The 20,205-nt window shown below is 45.4% G+C and overlaps 1 protein-coding gene across 6 annotated transcripts in view; it reads left to right on the forward strand.

The window, feature by feature from the left end:
- The window catches only part of NBEA (neurobeachin), a 1,788,010-nt gene that overhangs the window by 848,106 nt on the left and 919,699 nt on the right, over positions 1-20,205 (forward strand). For all 6 annotated transcript variants that reach the window (XM_085621699.1, XM_085621702.1, XM_085621701.1 and 3 more), the window contains one exon: positions 8,192-8,319. In XM_085621699.1, coding sequence (XP_085477825.1) covers positions 8,192-8,319 — 128 coding nt within the window. The remainder of the gene's footprint in view (positions 1-8,191; positions 8,320-20,205) is intronic.

The following is a 20,205-nucleotide window of genomic DNA, read 5'->3' on the forward strand; positions in this document are numbered from 1 at the left end:
CCCTGGGGATTAGACCCCTCCAGTGCTTAGTGCACAACAAACACTTACTGTCATTGACCAGAGCCAAAAATGTAGCCCCAGGATATGACAGTCTGACTGAGGACGTCCGCCCTCCAGGGTAGCGGCAATTGTTGATAGCATTAAAGAAACCTTTCAAAGCGGTCTCTTCTCCCACCATTGCCCGATGGATCCGTTGGGTCATGCAGGAGGCGGGCGTTGATGTGTCGCTTTTCGGAACTCTCTCTGTAAGAGGGGCTATGTCCTCCAAAGCCTTCACTCTAGAGAATGGTACTGGAAGGTTTCGGTTGCACTCAAGAAAGAGGACGTTGACCAGAACTCAGGTTGTTCTATGGACTTGACCTCTTATCTGATTGGATAAACGTTATTTCTTTTGTAGTTCTTTGCCGGTGTTGGATGGGAAAGGTAGTTTTAAAGTTGAACTGTTTGAGTGAATAAAGGAAGAAAGTTTTGAACATAATCCACGCCTCAAGTCCTAGAATTCAGTATCCATTCAGTAAAGACACACTTGCAGAACAGCATTGCAACACTGAATGTGTTTAGTATTCTTGTTTGAACTTCACATGTGAGAAAAAAGCTGGTGGCCTTCTCAAGCTGAGACTATGCCATCATACACAAGTGGTGGGTGTTTAGGTGCATGAACACTTCGGTCGGTTCAGCCACAGAACAAGCCAGTAAGTGGGCCTATGTGGTAGATTTCCAAGTTTAGTCCCTACTCCCCTGACGCCATTCCACACATCTTAACAGTTTACACTTTAAGACGTGGGTAAAACAATATCAGGTTTGAAAACATTTTACTAATGTCTGCATTGTTGCATGATTGGCTGCTTTATTTTTGAATTGTACTGTTTATGGTCAGTTATTGTTATAAGAAATATTTTTTCTTTGAAATGAAATTCCTAGACATGGTTGTTCTCGCCATTTTCTACTTGGAATCTTGGCAAAGACTCAAAAATGTGGTTCACTATTTTAAATTCAAAGTAATTAAAACATGCAACAAAAACCATTGTAAAAATTGGTTATTTTGTCTTAAAAGAACAAGTTACTTACCTCCTGTAACTCTCTTTCTGGGGGAAACACTATCTAACAGCAAATTCCTCACCTTTAGAATATCCTTAGGCTGGATCCAAAAGATATTTTCAGCATAGCCCCTGTACACCATGCGGTTCTGTGTCAACTCCACTCTGTCTCAGAAATGTTGACAGGAGTCATATGTAGGTGCCACCGAATCGTTCTAATGCTACTTTCTCTCTGAACATCGTATGTGCACCCAGGCACGAAGTCCAAAAGAAATGCATTATGCCAGTGTTAAGGTCTCGAAGTTGGTACCTTTTTATGTGGACAAAGCATCCACCCCACAAATTGGGGAAGCATGCAGGGAGGGGCTCAATGAGGAATCTGCGATAGAGTATTCAACAGAAAAAGCTTAACCGAAGAAAATAAACTTGTTCTTCTGATGGATACTTCTAACCACAGATGCCTCCACTTTAGAATAGATTCCAAAGCAGTACCTCCCTCGGTGGAGGGTCTGTGGAATGACTAATACCGAAAAGTCTTGCAGAATCGTACAGCCAAAATGCCATTCACATCTGATCTGGCTTTCAAGGCGCTAGTGTTTCGTGGGTACTGATGCCCATTTTGCTGCCCTACAGATATCCAGCTATCCCAGGACAGGCTCCTCATGTTCCAGCTCAGTGGTAGCAGCATTGGCCCTTGGAGGAATTGGCCTGCAACCCCTCCAGAGGCTGCTTCTTTACCATTGTGTAGTAGATCTTGACACATAGGACTATCCCTTGAACACTGTCCTCTTCTGTACTGCCTTGCATTTCTTTGCCCCAGACAAGGCCACAAAGAGCTGATCGCCCCCCCGATGGTCCTTGGTATGATTAATATAAAAAGTGCTCTTTTGGGGTGTAAGCGATAGTCTTTCGAGGGTTGGGGAGGGGGTAAAGAACATCAGAAGGGTGAAACATTGTCTAGTGTGAAAAGAGGTCACAAGCTTCTGCAGAAAATCTGCTCTGGTCCTCAGCACCAGCTTGTCCAGAAAAAAAGTATAATGTAGCGCGGCTGGACTGACAGAACTTGAAATTCTCACCTCTTGCTGTTATTACTGAGGAGTAAAAACGTCTTTGGGGTCAGCAGATATCGAAGACAGCTGTGTAATGGCTCAAAGGTAGAACACATGAGAAACATAAGGACCACATTAATGTCCCTCTGGCATAACAAAACTGTTCAGGTGAAACACGCGAACTCAAACCTTTGAGAAGATGCATCACAACAGGTGATTTGAAGAAGGATAGTTTGTTGGGTGGACACAAAAATGCTGAAAGGGCCGACCAGTAACCTTTAACAACGCCCAATGCAAGACTTTGCTGGGCCAAAGACAGAGCAAACAGTAACACATTCAAGACTTTGGCTTGCAATGGGTCCATGTCATGTGTGCTACACCAAGCCACAAACATTTCCCAGTGCCTGGCGTAAATAGATTTCATAGAAGGATGCCTGGCTGCCAAGATGACATCTACTAATTTGGGGGTAATCGAATGTGATCCACTGCTGCAACTCAGTCCCCATGCACAGGGAGGTATAGGGTGCACAGGCCCGGGTGCAAGACCATGCCCTACTGCTGCGATAGAAGATCCTACTGAAGTGGCAGCCTGGTAGGAGAACAGATGCCCATGCCCAGATGTTCGGGGTACACACTCTCCAGCCCTATCTGGTGTCCCTAGGATGACTTGGGCCTAGTCGTTCTTAATCTTTTTTCAGGACTCGGGGCAGGTGAGGTAGTGGCAGGAAGACATACAGGAGTCCCGAGCTCCAATGTAAGTGCAATGCTTCTCCAACAGAGAGGTGTCCAGTGAACTGCAGTACTCAAAAGTGTGGACAATGCACATTCTCAGCAGTAGCTAAGAGATCAACTCAGGTCTCTCCACATTGCTGTAAGACATCCTGCACCACTTGCAATTGCAGTTGACATTCATGAGCTGATGGTTCAATTTGTCTGCCCTGGCATTTAAAGTTCCCGCTCGGGGTGTATGATCAGGTAAATGCCCTGACAATTTAGCCAGGTCAAGAGGCTCAGAGCCTTTTGCCACAGAATCCAGGTCCCCACTCTGCCCTGCTTGTTGCAATACCACATGACTGTAGTGTTCTTCTTGAAGACCTGAACGAGCCTCCCTGTGATGGATCACAGGAAGGCTTTCAATGTCAAGTGAATGACCCGCAATTCCAGCAGATTGATGTGAAGGTAGGCCTAGACCAATGACCAGACTCCTCTGATTTCCACCAGATGACCTCCCCAACCCAACAGTCACATGTCTGTCTCCACTGTCAGCTCTCAGTGGGGCAGGGAGGGGGATCTGTTTCTTGTCCAATCGTGGTTGAGCAGCCACTGCTGCCGATCTTTTGCAGTCTCCTCCAAAGCATAGATATTGTCCGACAGGTTCCGTTGGTGCTGAGCCCACTGAGAATTCAGATTCCACAGCAGAGCATGAGTATGTCATCTGCAATGATCAACGAGCAGGATTCAGGAGGCCAATAGTCCCGGAACCCTCAGATCCATCCTTACTGAAACCCAAAACTGAGGCTAAAACTTTGGGATCATAGCCCCAGAAGCCTCAGAGCCATCCTTATGATGTAAGGAGGTGAACATGCTTTCAGCAGTCAGTCCTCGAGGCAGGGAAAGACTGGTACTCCTAACCTCTGAATGAACCCTCAACCAGCGATATCACCTTTATGAACACCTGAGGGGCACTGGTACTGTCTTTTTCCAGGAGAGCCTGAAAATCCTGCAGTAAAATGGGCAAATGATCCTCTGAAAGCTACTGTGAAGTAGGTGAAATAGGTGGCAGGGCAGAAAAGAATGTCAAGGTGTAGCATCTTTCAACTATCTTTTGGACCCAACCATTGGATGTTATGGCTTGCCACCTGTAGAGAAAAAGAGCAATCTTGCCTTCCACTGCATGGTTGTGTGCCACTAAAAGAAAAACTAAAGTGTTTTGGAGCCTGCTACCAGAAGGGCTTGGGACTGGGAAGTTTGTGCCCCATTGGCACCTGTAGAGAAAAATAGCGATCTTGCCTTCCACTGCATGGTTGTGTGCCACTAAAGGAAAAACTAAAGTGTCTTGGAGCCTGCTACCAGAAGGGCTTGGGACTGGGAAGTTTGTGCCCCATTGGCACCTGTAGAGAAAAATAGCGATCTTGCCTTCCACTGCATGGTTGTGTGCCACTAAAGGAAAAACTAAAGTGTCTTGGAGCCTGCTACCAGAAGGGCTTGGGACTGGGAAGTTTGTGCCCCGTTGGCCTGAGCATTGCCCGCTAGATCCCCTACCCTTACTCAAAAGTACTAGAGTCCCTGTTGTTTGGGAGGTAGAACTTCACGCTGCCTGAAAGCAAAGCCCCTAGTAAGTGAAAATTGGAAAATTGTTATTGTGGATAATGTGGATCTCACTTCACAGGTGCGGAATGATTAATGAAGCAAGCAATAGCTCTGTTTTCTTTAAAATACCCACGGGCAGAGTCTGCCTTTTTGTTAAAGAGGTGAGACTCATCAAAACGCAAATCCTTGAAAGATACTTAAATGTTAACCAACAAGCCAGTGGATCTCGTCTACATGTGGTGCCTGAGCACAATGTTCTTGACAACCACTCTACCAAAGCATTCTGTTATGTCCAGTTCTGAGTGGAGAACTTATTTGGGTGCATTTTGGCCACCTTGAATGGTCTCTGCTAAACTGTCTCTGAATTCCTCAGGGACTGCAGGCAAAATGTCAGCAATTGAGTCCCATAAAACATGGGATTATTGTCCGAGCAAGTAGCTGGCATTGACTGAACGAAGGGCGAGGCTTGAAGAGGAGAACATCCTCTCCCCACATGCCTTCATTATCATCATATTTCCTAACAGTGGGTTTGTAGGCAAGGAGTTTGGTTAACTCTGTTGGTGGAGACCTGTACCACCAAGCGTTTGAAGTAGGATACTGTGTGAAAAAGGCAGAGCCAACGGGAGCTGGCTGCTGGTGTCGTGTCACTAGGTCACAGGTGGGCAAGAGCTTAGTTTGGACCAAGTGTTCATGAGAGTGTCAGTTAGGTCTGCAGTAAATGGCAGCATAGGTTCAGACAAGGACTCAGCAGGTTGCAGCACCTCTGTGAGAACGTTAGTATTTACTTTGACTGAAGGAAGTTGTAGGTCTAGGACCTCAGCTGCCCTTGTATTCACCATAGCAAAGAACGCTTACTCTTATGTGGCAGGACTGGCGGGGAAAAGAAGGGAACAAACACCGTGTATGGGGAAGTAGCCAGTCCACTGGCTTCTTGAAAGTCCATATAAAAAGTGTCTTAATATTGTAGGGAAAACTTGTCCCCACCATCATCACCAAAAATTGGTGGTCTCTGGTCAGAGACCAACCCAAAGAGTTGTTGGACTACTGGAGGATGTCCTCTAGGTAAAAGTAGTGACATGTTGAAGGCAGAATGAACAGGAGCCATGCGCATAGGAAACAAAATTGAACACTGCTTCAGGTGAGGTCGAGAAGACTACTTCAGTTTAGAATTGGACAGAATTTTTGGTTTGACGTCATCCTCTGGTGTTGACGCAGTGGAAACAGTGTAGATCATGTTTCTGGATATGGAAATGGCTCAGAAACTACAGCTGAACCCGAAGCAAGTTCAGGAGTCACAGCCGGCACGGAGGGCGGACCCGCGGATGGGAACCAGGCTTAAAGCCTCTGTGGAACCATGGGACCCAAAGGTGCACCAGAGAGAGCTAGTAAGGGGAAAAAATGCCAAGCATGGCCTCCCTATATGCCGTAATTTGATGCGACTTCACTGAAGGACCCAGGAACATGGGGTGCATCAGAATCAGCTGTGGAATTGGCTTCTCAGTAGGGGACCGGCATTGAGACTACTGATACCTTGGCATCCTCGCGACTTCTTAGGCTGAGATTGGCGAAGCTGGGACGTGGCCTGCTTAGGCTACTTGTTCTTAGTTTTTTACTTCAACTTACCCGAAGACTTGGAGCACGATGTAGACCTGTTGCAGGACCGGCCCTAAGAGAGAGAATGGATCCATGACCTTGACTTCTAGCAGGACCAGCCGTTAGGTGGCTGCTGTCTGTGCTCGGCAGCATACAGCTTGGCTTTGCTGCCCTGGATTGCCTTCTGGTTCATTGTAGCACATTCCGTACATGACTTGGATTCATAGCCCAAGCACCAGAGGCACACCTCATGGGACCTGCCACAGACATCTGTTTGTGACAGTCCCTACATGGTTGAGGAGGTGACATATTCCCTTGCACACTGGAGAATTTAAGAAGAAAATAGCTCAATAACTGGTGAGAAAAAGGAACAAGCTCCAGATCCACCTATGAAGGTGTGGAAAGATAGGAACTGACGTGACATGCTTGGGTGGCACCTATATAAGGCTCTATGTGTCATATCCGGATCAGTACAAAATCATTGCAGAGCAGCACAACGCCACCTATATGCATACAGGGGCTTATTTTAATAAAATCTTCCGGATCCAGTCTGGCATCTAGGGATATGGGTGAGGAATCTGCCGTTGAATTATCCATCAAAAATAGAAAGTTTTTAATTTATATTTAGTTGACAGCAGAATATTTCATCAGTAGGTGTTCCTCTTAGAATCCACACTTAATGATACGTAAAAACAAAAAGAAGTTGACTGTGGGCGAAATGATGGGTTGCAAACACTCATTAGTGGAAATGAATTCATGTGGTTAGTAGTTCACATTGAATTTCATTTCTTGGCTAGTTGCATCACTGGTTTGCGGTCGAGTGGTTGGTAAGTGCATATATGTGATAGAGGAGCTTAGCTTTTAAGATAACTATGAATTTGTGATGGAAGGCCATGGACCAATGAGATGTTGAGTTTCAGTGTAGAGGTGCCCAATGAGAGAATGAACAGACATACCAGGGTGCACATGGCGGGCGTGATACTGCTATACTGTTCGAAGAACAGAGTTGGTGACTGGGAATCGGTGGATGTAGATTGGTCCTTTGAATGTTTAAAATGATGGAGACTGGAATATGAGTAGGCCTATGCAATGCATGTTGAGATATCCTTTGTGGAGTTGGGTCATTAGAAATTGCACAGTGTCTTAGAGGCAAACATTACAGCTTTATTGCGTAGTGGGCCAAGGAGAAAGTGTAATTTGATGCTTTGCTGCTTAACTGAGTTTTTATTAGGGTTTTAACACACTGGTGTGTGTCATTGGATTAAATGTTTGGACACTGGCCAGCAGAAGGTGTGGGGTGGTAGCAGGGAAGGTGGTGAATCGGTTGATTTGACATCTTTGTCAGTGTGTATCCCCATGTTCTTGGCTCAGAAAGTGAAGATGATGGGTTTGGATGAGGTGCATGGCTGAAAGATCATGCAGGAGAATGTATGGTGGAGCGCCAGCTGTGGTTAGTGAACACTAGGACCCTTAGACATGGAGGAGAGCTTGTTCCAGAAATTTGATTGAAGAAGGGGAATTATATTCTGTGTGTTGGTGGTTGAAGATTAAGGATTCAGTGTTACAGTGAAGCGGAGAAGGCAAGTAGACTGCACCACGAGTAGGGACTGGCCAGGTCCACTCTGGATCCTTGTTAATGTATTTAATGCGTTTCGTAGAGTGGTGGTTGTGTACACCTATAGCTACTTTAGAGCACTAGTTAGGAGGAAAAAGATAAATATTAGAAAAATGTATTAATAGGTGGGGTGTCTGTTGCCGATTTCTAGCAGGTTGGTCAGGTGCCTGCCAGTAGAAGTTTGTTGAAGTAGATACTGGGGTTTTGTAGAAGTAATCGAGATTGGGTTTCTGTGATCCAGGGGCAGAGGTTTCATTGGGGATGCAGGACAGGTTTGCTTTAAGATGAGCATCTCAAGACAGGTATTGGTGAAAATCCCAAGGGGGGGGGGGGGGGGGGGGAGGTGGAATACTGAGACAAGTTTGCTTTGTCCTTGCAGAATTCGACTTTCTGTCTCCATGTGTCCTGGGTTCTTGTAGACTTGCCCAGCTAGGTGTAGGCTCCTGACACTACCACTGGTGAAGAAAGGGCAGCAGATGGAATGTGAGGGTTGCACAGTGTAGGCCAAGTCATTTCATGATCATAGCTTCATGTGACTTCTCTCCACTGCTCTACATTCGTGATCATCTCTTGCTTTGTTTACACAGCATCACTGCAAAACTGGAGCGAGCATTGGAGAAAGTGGCCCCTCTCCTCCGGGAAATCTTTGTCGACTTCGCCCCTTTCCTTTCCCGGACGTTGCTCGGCAGTCACGGACAGGAGCTGCTGATTGAAGGTACAGCGTTATTATTCTTGCCTGTTGTGTGTTAATTTATGTAAGAATGTTCGCCCGTGGGATAATGTAACTCTGCCTTCAGATGTCAGTAACTGCAATGGGGCACTCCGGCCTTTTCACGCGTTTGATGTTGGAATGCCCACACTTCCTCGTATATGGGCACCCTATGTTGTTAAAAATGCGAAGATTCTGCCACGTTAACGTATTAAATCAATGACACTTCATTAAAGTAATCTGTTTAAAACATTGCATCTATATACAATGGTGTATTAAGGGCTCCCTTTGTAGTCAAGTAGACTTTTACAGAGTTTTATCCATAAATTACCTTTCTATTTAATTGTTTCCGGATGCTTACATATTTTTGAATTCTCACTTCCATGCTGTTAATGTGCTTTCCTTTTTATACAATAAAACACTCCCTGAAAAACATGCAAATGGATTCCTTATTGCAGACTACTTGAGCCGTGAAAGCGGTCTTGCGGTATGTTTTGTCTTCTGTTTCTAAGGTCATCTTCTATAATTCTTCGTATTCTATTTATGTAAATCTAAGTCACACAGACCACACACCCAAGCCGCAGTATACTGCATAGGCACTCTTTGAGTGTTGGAAGGCACAGGAGTTGTGGTGGGAGCAAGGCATCAAAAATATTTGTAATTGAGGGACCGAACACCAGGTATGTTTTAGGTGGGTATCTAGGCCACAGTGTGGTATGCATTTTAATACAGGTCTGGGTCATATGACACACAATAATACCAATGCATGGGGTTTGGAGGTACCTTGTCAATTACACTGTGGGAGACAGAGGTAATGTGCTTAACCTCTAGCTGCAGTGGGGTTTCATCGGGTGCCCAATGACACCTCTTGATTCATTGAGCGACAGCATTGCCATCCCAGCCAAACCCATGCCACGACTTTGCCAGCTGCTGCCCGTAACTCTTGGCATACATCAAATATGAATCCATGAATCCTCTGCCTTTTAACGTCAAACATTCTGACCAGTGAGACCTCTAAATCCCTTGTGGTAAATTAATATTTTGATCCGTGATACAACTGGTTGCTCTAGTTTTCTATTTTTCAACATTGCATTTAAGGCTTTCATTTGCTGCTTATGAACATTGGCAGGGAAACTGCTGTCAACTCAAAATAAACATGCAATAAACATGTTTCCTCTGCTGTGAGCTGTCACTTTGTCTTGTCATCACCTTCAATTTCTTCCTTTGCTCATCACTTCCATGGGAAAAACTCAGGCAATGCCAATTCTGCCTGATGGCTTCTCTTTGCAGCATTTGGGAGTCTGTGGTTTTGGACCCTGTGAGGCTATTGACAATTCCATGGGAGCAGCAAGTCTTCTAGGCATTGTTAGCTTTATGTTTACTCAGCTCTGCAGAACAGCATTTATGATGCCAACCCTGAAGGCTGTGGTAGCTAATATGGCTGTGAGGCTGGTGGTTGGATTGCTGGCTTTGCAGTTGCTGTAGCTGCCAGCTTCATGCGTTTGGATGGAGCATTGCTTGTTCACAGCATTCTTTTAGCAGTGCTGCTGTTTCCATTGGCTCAGGGCCGGTACAAAGTAAGTCACTGAAATCATTTAAGTCAGGCAGTGCATTGACTTAAGAAGTGTCAGCGATCCCTTTACATGCATATCCTATTACGGCAATTTATTGCATGCGATTGTTCTCTCCAGGTTCCTAAAGTAAATTAGGGTTATGAAAACATCTGATAAACAGGGTACATGAATATTGTGTCTAAATAAGTTTGTTTTTCAGAATGCCTACACTTAAAAGACAAGGAAAGTGATAAAGCATTAAACCAAAAGTCGATTAGCCATTCAAAAATATGAAATGGGGTTTCACGTCCATCTGTTCCTATACCTGGCCGTCAAATGGCCATTGCAATACTGTGCACCGTCATTTGCTTCTTACTTTTAGACATGTAAGATTGCATTCTGGGACTTGTTGGTTTGCTTTCACCAAGGTAAGCTTGGAGTTTAAAAAAACAATTTACCAAATACTGCTCCTCAAAAAGCTAGAGACTTGACTGCAGTTCTCACAGATGACGTGGGACATCACGCAGCAAAGGTGTATGTATGTGAGTTGACCATGTCTGTAAGTTTCTATTTTTGTTAAGTCTTGTGGGTGCCTTTTCAAAATGAGCTATTTCAATTAAGTTATTTACCTACAACTCTGTTCCAGCCACTATTAAAATAATTACTCCAGTGCATACAAAAGAGGCTTATAATGCCCTTGTTTTCCTGTCTAAATGTTAGGTTGTGAGTATCCTTTCAGGTTTTCTTATAGCTGTTCATCATATTCTGGTACTTGCATTCATAATAGAAAAAGTCCCAGGATTCAAGGTGAAAACCGGGACTGGATGAGCTGTTCGCGACAACCCTGGGACAACTTGAGGCCCGTCTGACATCTCCTCATACCAGTGTTACACACCAAGGTGTGCCCTCATAAGGCACCCGCTTTTGTGTCTCTGAACTGTATAACGCCCAGTGCTCCCCTGGTGCATTACTCACCACTCCCCTGAGTACTTTCCCCCGTGTGCCCCTGAGGTGCGTCCTTTGGCTCATCCTGCACTTCCTCATCAATGCACATCACCCTCAGCCCCTTGTTCGTACCAAGATGTGCTCCTGTGCTGTCGATCACATTGTGTCCCCTTATACAGATTATCTTTGACACCTGCTGAACATCACCCACGTCTCGTGCTGCTCTGGGCTTTCTATGGTTGTGCAAAGGTGTGTTTTTTTTTGGTGTGCCGGTTAGTGTGCATGCTGCGTGTGTGCTCTAAAATTGTGTGGCTCTGTGCGCACGAGCTGTTCAAATGCTAAATATTTCTCAGACTTAGGGAGTGTATTTTTCATGATACAATTAACAACATATGTAAATATATGACTTCTCCCAGTGTAAAAAAAAAATACTCATTCCCCTACCCATTTCTGTTTGTGCTTTGTCATGCATACTTCCCAGAACTGTGTGTCCTGAAGAAGTTTGAGAAAGTCAGTTGTTTAATGTGAATTGCCTCTGTGGATCAGTTCTCCCCTTCATGCATTTAGAAATAGCTATTTTGGGTAATCTGCTACATAAATTAAATAACATTGTCAACCAGTGTGCTAGCACCTTCTATCAGTATTTAAAAAATCCTTCTCATTAGATATAATTATCCAACCAGCCTGAGAACCGTCAAAGGCTACAAACGTCCCTTTAAAAATCACAGTCCCCCTATAGAGCACTGGCTCAGAGCACTGTCTAAGAACCGTACTCACCATACCTCGCATCACTCACAAAATCCCTCAACTCGATGGTGCACTCAACCTGAACTTTATGTTGGATATCTAAGCAGTGCAGAGAGAACACTGTTTCTTCATCGCCTTCCAAGGAAAGCCAACCAATGGACGATTCAAACAACTTCAGAAGGGTTGAATCAGCCACAGTGTTCTCAGGGCTTGAGTCTGGAAATTCAATGTTTGTTGATCTATTACAATCCACCATAATGTCATTCAGTGGCACCATGAAGGCACCTTAAAACTAATGTCAGGCATTGCACAGCACACTTTGGCACTGGTGCCAGGATTTCGCATCAGGCTCATCATACTGAAGGCACGGCAGCGATGACCATGCAGCGTATCCTCTATCTATGGGGCTGTGGTTAGAAATATCTGAGATGCCTGAAAGAGGCCTTTCCCTCAATCCTTCTGCCCCTGCATGGGTCCTATCAGGAGGCAGATTTCTGTCTTGTGGTAGGCGAAAACAAGAGAGCAGCACCTGCTCACTGCTGCGTTTGGGGTAATGCATCCAAATAAGCTGAATGCGTGCATGCTTCCTGCAGATTGTTAGTGGGACATACGATTGATGTATACCCACTAATGCTTGGTTATCCTGGCTGTTTGTTTTTCTTCTTTTTCTATTATGCCTTTCCCATTTTTTATTGAATGGTTTCATAACGTGTATAAAAGTGCTATTTTCTGAGTATTGTATCATAATAAACCATGGACAGCACTAGTATTACTTGGCTGGCCATCTACTTTATGATACCTCAAAAATTCTGTTCTGATGGGTTTATCAAGATATTAAGGGGTATGCCAAGTGAGCTCCAAGTAATGAGTGCAATCAGCAAAGATGCGTGCAGGAGGCCTGCCAAACTGCAGGCTAAATTTCTAAGAAAGGTGAACACCTCTTGAGGTACCCAAGGAAAAGCAATAGCCCCAGGTGCAGCCCGAGCCAGGTTTTCTCACATGCTATGACATGAGCACAGCAATACATCCCTGAGGCATTTGAATTTGTGAACCTAGCAAGCAAACTCTCCTCCCCAAAGCCAACTCGTATCCCCTCTGCTCAGTTGACTTTGACCGTTGGCCCTGGATGTGGGCAGACTGAAAGCTCTAGATAGATGATTTCCCAGTTTGTTACCGCCATTCTTTTTTTTGCAGCTGGCTTAAGAACGTTTCACAATTTCCCCCCTTACATCTGGATCATAATTTTAGGGACGTGCTGGCCCTTATTGCAAGTCATCTAGGAACATTAGGTTTGAGGAGGAAAGGGAAGCATATGAGCACCTAGATCAAGAGCCTAGGACACCATCAATAATTTAATACCCTTGCAAATACCTCTATTAGTACTCCTACAAATACTCGTCTCAATACTACCACTGGGAACCAGCTGTTGTTGACGAGATCCCAGAAGGAAAATGAAGCAGAAGTGATACGTCCTCCTTGATTACAGAGTAAAAACAGTGCTGTAATTCATTTGACAAGCCCTGGGAGGAAGGATAACCTTCACGATCAGGACACAGAAAGTAGGTGTTTATAGAACATGCAAAGATTTCAACTGAAAGCATTTTAAGTTGTGTGAGAGGGCAGGAGGGAGATGTCCTGGAGTCACAGAGGTCCCTGTCATTGGGGAGTTATGCAGTGGCAATAGCAGAAGCTTAAAGAAAACAATTGCCAGTTTAGTAAATGAATTTAAAGTAGTTGGAATGGAGAAAGGGAAAACAATATCCCCTAGAAATCAGGGATGAAGACTCCTGTCTACAGAACAAGTTCCCTTCCCAAGAAACATTAAAAACGCTTACAACCACAAGCCCTGTTCCCAGTACTGGAACTTAAATTACTACTCAGGCAACCCTTTCTTTTCATGAGGTTACAAAAGCGGAGGTATCTGCTCCAGTTAATCAGCTAACTTGAGAATCATTCCCTCCTTATAGAAGAAATCACCTCAAAAGGAAATCAAACATAGAATCTGCAGGAGACGTCTGAAGCCTATACAGACACCACTACTGAGACATTGTATGTGTGTATAAGTTATTTCTATAGCGCAACCCTAGCAAAAGGCAACGGAACACTGTACATGGTCAAAGACCAGCTTAAAGCCAACGAGCAATAGGAGATGAAGGTAGGTTGTGGACGGTTAATGCAATGTGATGTAGGGTCTCTAAAGAGATGACTATTTCCTAAATTGGAGCAGCGTTAGGACAGTCCTAATGGATATGGGGATCTGGTTCAGGATCTTGAAAGCAGAGACTAAAATCATCTTTGCTAAATCTTAAGGGCAAAGAAATTGCGATACAAGAATCTGTTTTTTTTTTAAATTATGGAACTCTTGGTTAATTCATCTCAGAATTTACAAGGGAATGAAAAAAGGATTTGGTGAGTTTAGAAAAAATCATAACATTTATTAGATTATTTATATGGATTATTTATAATCTCTCCTCATTTCTGTTGTTGTTAGTGATTTAAACTCACTAAAATAAGATATGTTCAAGGTTATCAAGAGGGTTGACACACATCCTACATTAGAAAAGTAGCGGAGGGCATTTATCCCACCTTCTGGCTGACGTTTCAGGTGTTCTTTCATTTTTAAGTCTCTCCTGGAGACAAATTTAGCAGTCTTGCTAGACTCAAGTCAAGACAAAAAATACTTTTATTTGATTTCGTTAAAAATCATAAAAAGAATTAAAATACCACCATGATACAAAAAACATTGAATCAACATTTTAAAACCTAATAAAGGAAATCACAATGAGATCATATCCTCGGGCAATGAGCAGCAAATTAAATTAGGAATTTAAAAAGTGTAATCAGTGCGTTTGAGAGCTCTGTAAGCAAATTAATTTGAAACCACTGAAATTAGTTCGCTTTTCTTTTTCCTTTTTTTTGGACCAGTTCTTTAGCCTCAGATTTCAAAAGTTTATGGCTCTGCGGGACCATTGAAACAGTGAGCCTCCGGCATTTTGGCAGCTAATTGAGTCAGAAATGTTAAAGGTATAATCAGTGCAGTTGAAAAACTATAAACTGGTTATTTTAAAGGTACTTAAGTGAATTCACTTTTTTGTCCGGTTCTTTTGCTGCAATTTTCCAAAAGTTAATGGCTCTGCAGGACAGTTGAATCGACGATCCACCAAGGCATTTTATAAGTGCCATTCTGCATGTTCTTATTTCAGCCTTTCTTAATGCCTCTCAAAGAACAACTTTTTGAGTTTCTGATAGTGAAGGGCAGATACATAGGAGATGTAGTAATGACTCGTCCCCCTGTCCGCAGAGGCGGCATTCCTTGGTTGGCCATATGTGTTTACATTTCTGTGTCAAGCCCTTTGTGGGGTATGACCCCAGCCGCTGTATCGTCAAGTAATGCTTTTTATGATGTGAAAAATGTTCAGACAGGTACGGTTGAGGTTTCAGGGTGTGATACGATTGTATCACTGCCCAGGCATGGTTTTTTTTTAGAAGGCTGGTGTGTATGTTAGTAAAGAGATCCGTTTAGTTGCTAGACTCCAGTAATAAAACATCATAAATAAAGAAATTCATACTTCTAGAAATGCCTACAGGGCCTTTGGGTCAGCCCTCTGTGTCTTTTCAACTGTCATTTACATTTTGTTTCTGCCCATCACAGCATAGAGCATGGGCAAGTACATTATCCCACTTCAGCTATTGACTCTTTTGCTCCGTGTACGATGACATTTTCTTGTATCATGTGCACATCCGATGAAAAAGACAAACACGTCAGTGCCAAATCTGGTGGGCCACTACTTTATTTGGCAATGCTTTTTTTTGTTCCATTTTCATGTTTTTTCGTTTTTTTTTCCCTTAGTTATACCTGTATGTGTATACTATCTTTTCAGAAGACAGCAACTAAAAAACAATTGTATATTTTATTTGCATCAAAAAGAATCATATTTTACTTTGTTGCACATTAAAATAAAATGGGTTTGAATGCCTGTTCTAAGTGCATCTGTATGCCAGGAAGCACCTGTACCACTCTATGAAAATTATGTGATGGGTATAATTTTTATATGTAAAATTTCTATTGCAAGTATAGGGCTGCCACCTCTTTTTATCTTTGTGGCATATGCTTGCAAAACATTAAAAAATATAATTGCACTAGCTCGCCAAGACCAGAACTATTAGTTTTGCCAATGCTTGTTAATCTTGTTTAGTCTATAAAAATGTGAGTGCCTGTTTATTATTATCCACTCTGTAACGTAGTCCATTTTTTGCCTGGGAAAATGATAGCCTCTAGAGGTGAATGAGAGTGTCATTAGCTATTGATGCTTATATTTTTTAGGTCTGGCGGCTTGACAGTTCAGTTGTTGTTGTGCCTTTTGTGATCAACCAAAAAAAGCGCTTTCAAAGTGCTACTGGGAGAGGGGCCTTGTCTCTACCCACATGTTGATTACCATGAGTACAGGATTTGATTGGACCGAAGATGTGTGATTCCACTGAAAAGAGTGCTTGCGTAGCACTCCTTGGCTTGTGGCATAGTTTATACTCAATACAGCAGGACTGAGTTGGTTATGGTGGCAAGTCAATGATCATGGTTATAGGCCTGATCTGTATATTATAAAATGTAGCGTAAAGATATGTTCACATAAATGCATTTAAGGGTGAATTGTTATTACCCTGAACAAACGCCGCAGCTCCAGGGAAGGATTTTGTTATATATGGAATCTCACTGATTATTATAGTAGACTAGGACTTTAGGATTGTTACCTCATTATAAACCTTGCCTCAAGAAGATTTGCTCTGTTAGACCCTCGAAAGAGAGTTAGGATTTTGATGAACCAACTTTAATGTGGTATATCTTTGTAATGTTATGACTGTGTGCCTGGTGGTTTCCTTATGGGAAAGCTTGCACTTAAACCGGTAGACCTGAGTTGGTTATGGGGACAAACCATAGATCTGATTCCTGCACTGGGAAACATTGTGTGATGCCTTAAAACCGATCTGCTTATTACGGACATTTATGACAAAGGCAGTAGGCCTAGCTTATGTATTGTGTAAAGCATTCGTTAACACCAGCAATCTTTCAATTGCTGGTTTTTATCACATTGTATTACAGGGTTTAGGCAGGTTATTTTCTCACATATAATCTCGCAGATCACCATAATAGGCAAGGATTTTCGTGTTGGCCACCCATTGTGACAAACCTGGGGATTTTCACTGTGATGATTCTTGTTAGGCTCTTTTGAGAAGAGCTGAATATCGTTTTGCAAGCTGTATTTTTCTACATATTTGTAATTTATAACAATGTTTTGAACGGCTGCCGGTTTATGTGCACCTGAACAGGCCTGTGTTGGTTATGGTATCAAGCCAGCCGTAAAGGCTATAGGCCTTATCTGAAAGAAACTATTAGTCATAGATTCCTTAACTTAGAATTACCCCCATGCATCAGACTGGATCCGGAGAAATGTTTTCATAGCTGTAGCCCTGCGCGGCGGTAGGTGGCGTCGGTCGACTCCGCGTTTGTTGTTGGCGTCGCATCGCTGGGATGACGTGGCGGTATCTACTTAGATGCCTCCCTCGCGCGCTGACATCAGTTTTTTCTTTTTCCGCGCCAGCCAGCGCAGATCCGGAGAGAGTGGTACCCTTAGTCACTTTTTGACTAACTATTTTTCGAATTTTGTCGACCTCTTTTCGAGTCGTGTTGACTCCGGGTGTACGTAAGGATGTCACGTCGGACCGGCTTCAAGGCTTCTGACACCTGTCACAAATTGATGTCGGTTACGGACCCGCACCTCGTGTGCCTCTGGTGTCTGGATCGTGACCACAACCCGAAGTCGTGCTCTGACTGTCGGGTCATGAACCCGAAGTCTTTGCGGGAGTGGCCCTGAAAGCTTCTGCAGGTCCGACCTTCCGCTCCGTGCCACTCGAGGTCCCAGCCGAGAGGGAGGCCGCGGGACTGGTCGCGGAGCCATCACACCCACTCATCGTCAAAGCCTTCGTCTTCGGGTAAGTCGAAGCACAAAGAGAAGGCGAAGAAGCACTGTAGCTCTTCACGTTCTCCCCGTCCGTCAGCCAACGCGATGCGGGATGCAGATGATGGTCGTCCTGCGGCTCCGCCTGCAGAGCCTGCTGGGTCGGCTCCAAGCTTTCCTCCATTTCCTAGAGCTGGAGCGATCCCTGCCCAACTTCGTAATTTTTACGAAGGCCTTCATTCGATCTTCAGGCAGCCCGACTCCGCCGGTGCGCCTTCAACCGGGTGGACTCAGCTGGGGATTCTAGGCCTTCGAAACCGGCAGCTCCAGCCCTGGCACCGCAGGGCCCCCAGGGATCCAGGCCTGGATCCGGATCAGTGCCAGTCGACTTTACGGCACCTCCTCCGGCATTGAATCCACTGACAACACCTCCGCCCCCTCCGATGCTGGCTGTGTCCCCAGCCGGCGTAGACCCCGCCCTCCACCCTTAACTGGACACGGCACCGGACTGATGCCAGATCAGACGCCGGCCAGTAATTTTATACCCTTGGTCTATCCTGGCGTTTCCTATCACCCTGAGTGGCAGCCTGTTGAGGGTGAGGAAGACTGAGAGGGGTCTGTTGACCCTCTAGCGGACCAGTTGAGTGAACTGGACTGGAGAGAGGAGTTGGGTGATGCCAGTGGTCTGAACACCTCACCAGATCTTAGTATGCTTTCTCCCCCTACCGTGGCTACAGAGGAGGGTGCATCATACGCAGTGTTGTTGCGTAGGGCGGCTGAGGCCTTGAACCTCGAGCTTCCTACGGTGGCGGTCAGGACCAACCTCCTGACTGAGGTGCTTCAACCAGCAGCGACCTCTTAGGAGCCCCTTCTGCCGTTTAATGAGGCCCTCACTGACATCCTTCAGGGTACCTTGTCCAAGCCCAGCACAGGGGCTTTTGTGGATAGGATGATTGCCCAATGCCACCGCCGGGCCCCAAGCAACCCTATTTTCCTCTCCCTACACCCTACCCCTGAGTGCTTGGTGGTCCAAGCCTTTTCTTCCAAGGATGCATTCCCTATTGCTCCCCCAGATAGGGAATCCAAGAAGCTGTATCATATTGGGAAGAAGATGTTTCTTCTGGCAGCTTGGGACTGCGGTCGGTGAACACCGCATGTCTTTTGGGCCATTATACCCACTCTGTGTGGGACACGGTTGCGCAGGTGCTGCCACAGTGTTTGGAGGAGGCCCGGGCCACTCTCACCAGTGCAGTCGCTGATGGCAGAGATGCAGCAAAGTTCACCATTAGGTGTGGACTGGACACTGCTGACTTGCTAGGCAGAACAATTTTAACGTCGGTAGCCCTGAGACGCTATACCTGGCTGAGGTCCACTGGCTTTTTGGGCGATGTTCAATCGACTCTTTTGGAAATGCCCTTTGATGGCCGTCGCTTGTTTGGCGACTAGGCGGACAACGCGCTCAAGCGCTTTAAGGATTCTAAGGCTACGGTCATATCTTTGGGCCTCACTACCACCTCTCGCCCCACACAGTCTGCTTTTCGCTCCTTTCGTGGCTACCGAAATGGTGCCCCACCACGTTCTGCCCAGAGCCACAGGCCTGTATAAATTGTTCAGCCTCTGAGCGGCTGAGGACATGGGACCCAATATTGTGGGTCAGGGGGCCAGTGGGCGGGCCAGTCCACCAGTGCCCCCTCTGCAGCAGCCTCCAAACCTTTCTAGTCAGACCTTCCAGGGCCACCAGTTGCTAGTGGGCGGCAGGATTTGCCATCACTTTCCCCACTGGCAGAACATCACGTCTGACACTTGGGTTTTGCAGATAGTCCGAAGGGGCAACTCGCTCCCTTTTGCGACTACCCCTCCATCCATCCCACCTACATTCCATCGCATGTTGGAGGATCACTTGTCCCTTCTCCGCCAGGAAGTTGCGTCTCTCTTGGCCAAGAGAGCCATTGAGCTCGTCCCTGTGCCAGAAGTAGGTGGTGGTTGCTACTCTCACTACTTTCTGGTACCCAAGAAAGACAAAGACCTGCGGCCTATCTTATATCTCAGGGACGTCAACCGCTTCCTCAGGAAGGAGAAGTTCAAGATGTTGACATTGGCTCTGGTTATGTCTGCTCTCGACCCTAGAGACTGGATGGTAGCGTTGGACTTGCAGGACGCCTATCTCCACATCTCCGTCCTTCCGGCCCACAGGCGTTACCTTCGGTTCATGGTAGGCCATGAGCATTTTCAGTTTACCGTGCCCCCCTTTTGGCCTTACCAGCACCCCTCGGGTGTTCACGAAAGGGATGGCGGTGGTTGCAGCTCATCTGTGCAGCTTAAGGGTTCCAGTGTTCCCCTATCTCGATGACTGGCTGTGGAAAGCGGGCTCGCCCCGGGCTGTCGTCTCCCACCTCCAGACTACGGCGGACCTCCTGCATTCGCTGGGGTTCACTATCAACGTGCCGAAGTCACACCTGATTCCCTCTCAAAAGCTCTTTTTCATCGTAGCGGTTCTGGATACAACGCATTTTCGGGCTTTTCCTCCCGACCAGCAAGTCTGGGATATTTAGGCTATTATTCTGATCTTTCAGCCTCTATCCTGGGTTTCAGTCAGAATGACCCTGATGCTGCTGGGCCTCATGGCCTCCTGCATCCTGCTGGTAGATCATGCCAGGTGGCATATGCGGGCTCTGCAGTGGAACCTGAAGTTT

Source organism: Triturus cristatus, chromosome 8 (genome assembly GCF_964204655.1).
Source record: "Triturus cristatus chromosome 8, aTriCri1.1, whole genome shotgun sequence".
Taxonomy (NCBI): domain Eukaryota; kingdom Metazoa; phylum Chordata; class Amphibia; order Caudata; family Salamandridae; genus Triturus; species Triturus cristatus.